At 37.3% G+C, this 10,069-nt stretch overlaps 1 protein-coding gene across 1 annotated transcript in view; it reads right to left on the bottom strand.

Annotated features, from left to right (window-relative positions):
• Positions 1-5,228: 5,228 nt before the first annotated feature.
• Positions 5,229-10,069, bottom strand: part of LOC114360155 (serine/threonine-protein kinase NLK-like) — an 80,606-nt gene continuing 75,765 nt past the window's right edge. The window contains exons 2-3 of the mRNA XM_028314736.1: positions 8,999-9,128; positions 5,229-5,334 (exon numbers count right to left, since the gene is read on the bottom strand). Coding sequence (XP_028170537.1) covers positions 5,245-5,334; positions 8,999-9,128 — 220 coding nt within the window. The 3' untranslated portion in view covers positions 5,229-5,244. The remainder of the gene's footprint in view (positions 5,335-8,998; positions 9,129-10,069) is intronic.

Here is a 10,069-nt window from a genome sequence, read left to right as displayed (position 1 = left end):
CCACCAGACTTCCCTAATTCAGTGCGGCACAGGATGCATAAGCCTTGTATTTTGAATATAGCTATAATTTTTATACTAAACAAGTTATTCACGAACGGCTTCAGGTGTATGTCAATAAATGCATTATTATTAATATTCGAAGAAAAAAAACACAATATCTATTAACATGAAGCCAAAAATAAAATTAATATATCTTAAATATTACAAGGTCTTTAAGCCTTGTGCCGCCACAATGTAAGTTTTAATACCAGGTTTACTGACCTTGTACCGAAGGAATGGAAAGTATTAGAAAGTTACTGCCGCAGCAAAGGTGTTAATCAATACCTACACCTACACTTTACGCACATTATCTCCAGCGGTCTCCAGTGACAAGTTAGGACGATTTATTTGTATTACAGACGACTAATTCCGAGGAAATAAATCTCTCGCGCTTGTCACGTCGAGGACAGTGACTGTCATACGGTTTCGCCTGTTGTAAGTGAAATATAACGCGTGGGCTTAGGAACGTCAAGTATTTTTTAAATCTTCATATTTTATTAATTTATGGAAGGCTGCCCTTTACGGTACGTGGCCTCCACTCCAGACCCTTGCTACGCCAATCATTTGAACCTTGCCCACCCGCAAGGGGCACCGACGACCTCTTGTATAGCAAGAAGGCGCTGGATGCAGGCCGCTAGCCGCTACCAACCAGGTAATATGGAAATCATTGACCAGTGTACAGCAGTGGACGACGTCATATAGCTGTAATGATGGTTCGTTCGTTTCAGCCGAAAGACGTCCACTGCTGGACAAAGGGCTCTCCCAAGGATTTCCACGAAGACCGATCCTGTAATGATGGTGGTGATGATGATTAATATAACTAAAAAGCATTAAGTTGTATTCAATAATATCACCTCTGTCCTATAAGTAAACTTGTTTTCCTTAACGTGTTCAGAAAACAGACACCAACTCGGATTTATTGCAGTTATTATACCTAGTTCTAGTTCAACTATGTACAGTCGCGGAATGAAAAGGTTCGTCACCTTAGTGTCGGTTTTCGCTTGCACTAGGTACTGTAAGAGTCAAACCTGCCAACATAACAGTACAAGAAGCAGTGCTGCTAACATTTAAATAAATATGACGTTTGCTAACGAATAAGGTTTTGCTTGTTTATTTTTCTATCCCATCAGTGCAATGCAATGATGACATTGACCAATTGACAATAGTTTTTTTTATTTAAAAGAAATAATAATGGCAGGTTGAACCAACAAGAAGGTTTTAGTTTATCAATCATAATAATCTTCTTGACAAGATGAATTGTCAAACAACTTTGATCTGAATAATTTTGAACTTTACTGACGAACAGTTAAAGATTATTTCCTCTAACTCGAGATTATTCTGTAACATAGTTTCAAAAGGTAATATGTGCTCGCGAATCGTTGAAGGAATCAATTTGAAAACTGACGAACCTTTTCATTCCGCGACTGTACCTACGTATAGTTCAGCAGACAATGCTTTTAGTTAGCTAGAATTTTTCAAATATCTAGACGGTATGCGATGTTGATGCTCTCTCGAACAATTGTAATAAGAATCGACTGTCAGTCTGGAAGTGTGCGTTCGTTTTCAGTTGAGTACAGACTGTTGAAATAATGAATAGTTACTGCTTTCTTCAAGATGCTTCTTGTTTGGCTTATTTATTTTGTTTTGCTTTTTTGTTCTATAAAAGTCTAATTCTCACTTTTTGATTTCAATTAATGGGGAATTTTGCCTAATATTCACAATATTGCTTGTAATAATACGTAACACCAGTTTTGATTTTTATTTATAAATTAAGATGGTGCAACTCAGCCTTAGAACTATAAATAAAAAAAGTATTTTAAATCATGAATATTAGGCTAAATGCCCCGTTATTTGAAGTCTCCCTTCTGCCAAACGAATCTATGACAAAGACGGGCTGTCGATACCTAATCGATGATGTGTCGCGCTCTGCAAACTAATACACGTTAGTGGACTGTCTCTTCACCTTTTATATGATTAAAGGTCGTCTTTCTGCAAGGTTATCGCAAAAGTACTATCTATCTTAGTAGGTACGAAACAAAAATATTTCATAGGGTATGGTTTAAGTAAGTTGGTCTCTGTACCCATAGATAAATAAGGTTATCTATGCCATAGCTCAGTAGTTAGAACAGTCAGTCATCCAGGGATCAAGCCCAACCTAAGGGAGCGTGGAATTTGAGATAGAAAAAAATAATTTACAAATTCAAATTCTTTATTGAGATGTACTCAATAAAGAATATGTTAAGGTAGCCTCTGGAAATTTATATAGAAAGAAAGAAATGCAAATTAGTATTTGTATGTAGTTAGGTCCTTTTGAGAATGAAAGAAAAATGTTTTACCTATTCAGTGACTCAAAATACAATAATAGTAACAAAACTAAAAGAACTAGGTAGTTTTATTTTAATTTTAGTAGGTACTACTACTCGCAAGTGTCTCAAGTCAAAAATATTTGACCAGTGTGTGTTGCCAGTGATGGTGTATGGCTCTGAGACGTGGTCGCTTACTATGGGCCTCATAAGAAGGCTCAAGGTCACCCAAAGAACGATGGAGCGTGCTATGCTCGGAGTTTCCCTGCGTGATCGAATCAGAAATGAGGAGATCCGTAGGAGAACCAGAGTGACTGACATAGCCCGCAGAATCGCTAAAATCAAGTGGCAGTGGGCGGGGCACATAGCTCGAAGAGCTGATGGCCGCTGGGGCAGGAAGGTTCTTGAGTGGCGACCACGAGCTGGAAGACGTAGCGTGGGCAGGCCTCCCACTAGGTGGACCGACGATCTGGTGAAGGTCGCGGGAAGTACTTGGATGCAAGCGGCGCAGGACCGGTCTTTGTGGAAATCCTTGGGGGAGGCCTTTGTCCAGCAGTGGACGTCTTTCGGCTGAAACAAACGAACGAACGAACTACTACTATAAGTGGCATCTGTCTCTACACATCTACAACTTTTATTTTTGAAACTAAATAATTCCATATTACATCCTGCATGCACTGGTGTCAGAATTTATGAGCTTCTAACATGACGCAGGGTTTTACGATGTCCGCTTCCTGACTTTCTTACATAAAATATGGTTGAAAGCGGTCCATTCAATTGCAAATGTGACGTCACGATAATATCTATCCCTTTCTTCGTCCACTCGATTTAACTTTATTGAATTTTCCAGGCAATAGAATGGCGGAAATTATTAAAGTCTGGCTGTAAAAGCGCACTAGGTATTTCAGATTTAAAATCGACAAGAATATTATAGATATTGCATAATTAAATTCCTACAAAGATTAAAAATTTATATGCATAGTTAAAAACTAATTAGGTACAATTATTATATTTTATTCTAATCCTATACGTACGTAGGTATATTTTGTTCGATAAAAGCTAATTCTGCTGCTGAAATTTGTATAGGTGATTAATAAGTAATTTCGCAATGGTCCCTGAGGGTTAATAACAGTGGTTGTGGTAAATTTATTGTCAACATAATTATTATTATTATGTTATCGCAAAGATTATTGAAAATGTTTGCTAATGTAAAACTTTTAGAAAAAGCTAGTGAATCGATGACGAAGTCCAATCTAACTATTTGAAATTTTATTGTCTAGGTTTTCATTTTACTTCATGTAAATTATTTAGTTTTTGGTATTCTGCCTTTTACACAGTCCTACTCAAAGCAAGTACGTACAAGTGGTAGGTAAATGAAGCCTTTACAGATAAATTGGAAATGCAAAAGTGTGATGAATTTTCCGAGTCCGCGCTGGATTGATACTTTTGATACAGATTTAACTGAGAAAACATTAATAAACATACAGAACAGAGGATTCCTGTACCGTTATTGTTCACTAAAATTCAGTTCGTACATTATTCATTTTCTTTCATTCAAAATTAAGATTGAATTAAGCAATTTTTATTAAGTTAGTAACATTAATGTTATGGATGTGAAGATAAGAATGATTGTTTATGTTTTGTTTAGGTGTAAACAGTTATTTATGAATAACGATTTAAGTTTCAAAGACTGTGAAACTTGTCTAACAATTTGTAAGTTCAAAGAGAAATAGTTAAACTTTCCCATTTTGTTAAAAGAAGCTTAAAAGTAATGTAGAGAAGATTTTTTTATCTTATGCCGTGGATGAGGCTCTGTAAAAATATTTTCTTAGTTTTATATTCTAAAGCTTTAATTATATTATAGATAGCGCGTCCTAGCTACGACCCTGTGAGAGCGTTCTACTCATTGTCGAAACCTGTACTCGTATTACCATGTGACAAGCAAATCCTACTAATATTATAAATGCGAAAGTTTGTATGGATGTCTCGATATTTGTTCCTCTTTCACGCAAAACGTACTGAACGGGTTTTAATGAAGCTTTACAGTATTATTGTTTATAACCCAGAATAACATATAGGCTATAATTTATGACGATCTGTGGAAAACTGAATTTCACGCGGGTGAAGCCGCGGGCAACAGCTAGTAATTAAATAAATAAATGGGTGAATANGGGTATTAGCATCATATTAAGTATTATTATGTTCAATACAAACAATCATTAGTTACACTCACCCCAACCGCGTCTCCGCATTGCATCGAATCCTATGAAAATGTGGTTTTTGGACATAGCAATAATTACTGGTCGATAGGTTACTTTATTTTGAAGAATAAATGTTATTAAAAGTTTTTTTCTAAAACTGATAGTTTAGCCGGAAAAAAATATTTTCCATCCCATTAGTACGCCGCACGGTGGTCCCGATTTAATAAAACATGGACATTGATGCTAGAAGCACGAAATTTTTTTTGATGGTTACTGCTATGATAACTAATAAGGCAAAAAAATATTACAATCCTACGACGTCTATTTCGTAGTAAAAAAGTACGCCGGCTGCGCTCGATTCGGATATAATGACGTCACGCGGCCTTGCGTACGTTGACTTTTAGCGGCAAAAACGGCCTATGTTTATTACTTAATATCTTCGTAAGTAATGGTCCGATTTGGATAATTCAAAAAGATATATCTTTCTTATGTCTTAAAGATTAACGTAGATACTAGTTTTATTGAATTTTCTACAACAGTACTGATCCTCATTCCAGGCTATTAGAGAGAGACATTTTTCTGGTTACCCTATGTGTGTGGGAGGTCAATGCGCCCCGATGCGCTTGCGTTCCCCGGCCCGTTAACGCGCCATCCTTACACTCACCTGTCTAAAGAGTCTAAAGACACTTACCCAGCACATGTTAACTACATTTTATCATTAATGAAAAAGGATACATTTCCTGGAAAAAGTCGAGGCTTGGCGGCTGGAGGATGTCTAACGCCGATAGTACCTGGAAAGATGAAAGATACTGAATTAACTTGTTTACCTTCGTAATTAAACATCAGTCGTGTATATTTATTACACTGTCAGTTGACTTTATAACGTTAATTACTTTAAAAAGGATCTCATTCAATCAAAGCTTCGTAAGGTCGGCAAACTCTACGCCAATAAGCAGATTAAAAAGCTTCATATAAAATTCATCAAATATTTAATTACGTTAACAGTTAACGTAAAATATCTTTCTTGGAAAAATATTTTTGAATGAGTAAAGAGTTCGTGACCTCAACATTTTTTTATGAGAACTAAAGTAATTGAATGAAAACTGCGTGCGTTTAATTGTGAAATGTATGTCCCAACCGGCTAGAAGGAATGGACGTTTAAACATAATTAACTTTTAATAACAAAAGATGTTCGCTAACGATCTACAATTTGGTTCATATTTTATTGACTAATTAAAATATAACGAGAGCACAAAGACACTTCTACGAGACAGCGAAAAAATATAAAGTGCTGCATACCTACAAATCAGTTTGTCGGTACACTCAGTCCGGCTTGGATGGTAATAGGTTCGAAAATTACTTGCAGGCAAACTTTTCATATTACTAATGATATTTTTGATTGTTTAGCATGACACCTCGCAGCAGAAGCGATTATTATGGTTTTCCCACCTATTGGTTTTCCCGGAATTGCTAATTCGATTTCAGTTATTTATTAATAATAATCTGTGTTTCCAATCAAACTAGAAAACATGGCCAGTATTGGCCAGCGCATTGGTTTTTAAATATTATTTTAATGAGTAAAATAGCCAGATATTCTCTGGCCTTTCCGAATTTCTTCATGACAACCCTCAACGCGATTAACACATCATTCAGCAGACAATACCTCCGATCGGCCATAACACAACAACGGATCCAATTTGCCGTCCGAATGTATTATCTGTGTTTATACGCGACACAAACCGCTAACAATGCACCGATCGATAAAACACGAAAATGAATTAATTATGAGAGCGCACGGCGCATTATAATTACTCGTGATAAATGATAATGTCCAATCTGACTCTATTTCCATAAAGGATTTGCAACACTGGATGCGTTCTGCGGTATGCGGTCAGCTCAAAGTGAACGCAGCCCGCATCATGTATGAACAACATTGTCGATCAGCGATTTGGGCAAGACATTCTGATGTCAGCGGTCGTAACAAAGCAATCTGTCAGCGTTCTCTCCTCGTACCCACACGGCCAGATCGCGTAGTGCAAATTGTATGTAATATGTAGGTATTATGTAATTGTAGAGACCGACAATGTTGTTTATTCATATTGCGGGCTGCGTTCGGTTTAACCTGACCGCAGATCGCATCCAGTGTGATAAATCCTTAATGGTGCAACGGCTCAAGCGGCGCGTATTCTATGACACGCAATTACCAAATGACACCCGTTTTTGAATGGACACGAAAATTAGCTGTACCTACTGTAATTGACTGATAAACCTGCCAATTCACTACTAAAGCTCTACCGTAGATTACATCGGCGATCGGCAACACTCGGGGGAGATTGTTATCAAATGCAAGCACATTCATCATATAAAAAACTAAATAACTTGATAAGGAAGCTCATTCAGTCCACTGATAAATTCAGTCGCCAGTAAGTAGGTAAAGGAATAAAAATAACCTATTCCGGTCTGATTCTTGTAAGAACTCGCCTTTTTGGGTCACATAATAAATAAACACACAGAATCAGGCTACGAAAATAGTGGTAGTAACAGTGTATTTATAAGCTAAAGTTCGACATCACAACAGTTCTTTTGATAAAATCAGTTCAAGCCGTGTACTAAAAGCTCAGGCATGTTGTTAGGTATTTCAGTAATCTGGTCTTTAATTATAGTTAAGGACTTAATTAACTGGCATTACAACTATCATATATTGGGTTTGCCAACTTATTATGCATACGTTTTTGTGTGTGTTGTTAAATACTTTTTTGTGTACAGATATCGGCGCTAGTTGAGTCCCGGAGTCATCCAGTGACTTGGCCCACTTTTAGCTTGGTCCACGGGCCAAGTCGCAGGTTTGAATTTTTAAATAGTTGTTCTTCCAGTGAATGAGCCCACCTTCAATGTTTTATTAATAAATTAAACACCAAATCAACAAAAATCTACTCTAGAATCTTAGAGGTTAGCCCAGTCACTGATGAAATAAAAGCTATTTAAAAATTCAAACCAGTGACTTGGGCCTTGGACCAAGCTATAAGTGAGCCAAGTCACTGGAAGACTCGAGTCCCGGCGGTTCTCTAATTAATAATGTAAATAAATGTGTTGATAAGCTGCATCAATTTGATCGCCGCCTGCGTTCGGAGCGCGGGAATAACACCCGCGTTAATTGACGACAGTTTCCGTAAATGAACAACATTCAGCCGATCCGGCGGAATAACCATTTATGCTGTAAATAAATCATATCAATTCAAATATTCCAACACGTTTAATGTTTACTAATTGGGAAGGCTTTGCGACTTACATCGTACAAACAGAATGAACAAACAAATTGCAACTTAGTATCTGTTTTTCGTTCGTATTTCCACTGAAATTCTTGCCAAAAACAAAAGCAATATGGAGCTGTTTTGGCAGAACACGAATGCAAATAGAAATGCCCTTTGAATTAGATATTTGCCAACGAAATAGGACCGAGTGTACTTTCGTAATTAGAAAGATAAGCTAGTCCAATGCATTAACTACATCTTAAAAGTAAAATATGTGTAATAAAGTCAGCCTTGGTCGGGCATTCGCTTAAGATGATAGGTTTACGCGATGTCTGTGTATAATAAAATATTTACTGAGACATTCCACCAGACCTCTTCCACCTTGGTGGACCAAGACGCAGGTTGGCGTGCCATTTTTATGTTTTCCAACAACCCGCACAAAGTTTTCTCTGAATTTTTTGTCATGAACAGCTGGGTACTGTACTGGAACTCAATGACTGCCGATATTGTCCCAGAGTACGAACTTCTTCAAGATAAACAAGCACCTAATTACGCGGTGAAATACTTATCTATAGAGGTAGTGTACTTCTCTGTAGTGTTTTATCGGTCAAAGAAAATACCCAAGAATTGCGTATGTAGAATGTTCGCTTCATTAGGTTTTAGTCGCTGGCCACAGACTTGCGCCAGAAAATAAGAGAAGTGCGCGCGAAACGGCCAACTTAATTTAGCTCAATATGAAGTTTGCAAGCAGGAGTTTATTACCGCTACAGCATTCAAAACATAGGTGTTTTTTTAATCACATTTGTTTTTTCGGTAAAGGCGTAGTGTAGTAATGAATAGTAATGACTAATTACATTCTTCATAATTACAGTCTGGCAGCAGTTGGGACCTTGAGTCTCTATCCAATAGCCTTGTGTGGGCTGACTACAAACGACCTGGTTTCCGTGGATAAAAATCACATTACATGAAACTTGGGAGTTTCATTTGATAGCGGTTTGGTGTACAATATCCAAACATAAAAAGACCAATTTTCATTTACACGCTTAATAAAAGTTATTTAATGAGTGACTCTACGTAAAGTTACAAGCTACTGTTGTAGGCTTGGTGGTTGTATGCTTTGAACTACTTTGAAGCGGCCTACATCCAGCTATAAAGTTGCCTGATGATGATGACTCACATAGAACAGATGTTTGTAGTCACTTACGTTTTCATGTTTGAAGAAGCAGAGCATTTTGAGCTCGCGGAAGACGCGCTTGGATGACACGAGCGACTGGAAAACGTTGGGCAGCTTCTTTAGGGCGACACGCCGGCCATCGCGTGGGTCTGTTACTGCCCTGTGAACAATAAAAGAAATAAGTGTCTAAATAATACATCAATTTAAAAAAAAAAAAATAACACTTTATTACCAACACATACTCGTAACATGTGTTCAGTATAATATTATTTTTACGCTACATTAAATATTTTCTTTAGCCTATCAATCTGAATTGATCGATTTATTCGTCGATTCATCGAATATTTCAATCCCCAATTTACACATTAGACACACTATGAAATGATAATCCCATCCCAAATCCCAAATAATATTATAAATGCGAAAGTAACTCTGTCTGTCTGTCTGTCTGTCTGTCTGTCTGTTACGCTTTCCCGCTTAAACCTCGCAACCGATTTTGATGAAATTTGGCATAGAGATAGTTTGAGTCCCGGGAAAGAACATAGGATAGTTTTTATCCCGGTTTTTGAAACAGGGACGCGCGCGATAAAGTTTTTCTGTGACAGACAAAATTCCACGCGGGCGAAGCCGCGGGCGGAAAGCTAGTGTAAAATAAATGTTTTGTTGAATCGAATCTAGAAAGTGGCCCATACAAAATCCTCAACTATACCTATACCATGACAACTTTGCTTCACAAAGGAAGCCACGCTAAGCGCACTTAGTTACGAGGCTCAGTCAGAGAATTATAAACTCTTCAGACCCTAAACGCATTACCATGACAATGAAATAAGTTGGAAACTATCAACAATCGCTGCTACCAGGATCGTGACGTATTGACACAACTGCGAGCCCAAAGTTCATAATTACCATATCGATTGTTGTGATAGACACTACTTGCGAGCATCTTCGTGCGTGACTGAACAAGTAAACGAATAGTTTTCTATTGAAACTGAACTAATATTGTTTATTTTCGCCGTGTACTCAACTACAAGTTTCGTTAGACGATAATTCTATTACAACTACCTAACTTGAAACAAGATAGTACAGTGGTAACCGCCACAA

This window comes from Ostrinia furnacalis, unplaced genomic scaffold, assembly GCF_004193835.3.
Source record: "Ostrinia furnacalis isolate ACB-3 unplaced genomic scaffold, ASM419383v2 OfSCF4909, whole genome shotgun sequence".
In the NCBI taxonomy this organism is placed as follows: Eukaryota; Metazoa; Arthropoda; class Insecta; order Lepidoptera; family Crambidae; genus Ostrinia; species Ostrinia furnacalis.
This window is presented reverse-complemented; position numbering and strand designations above follow the sequence as displayed.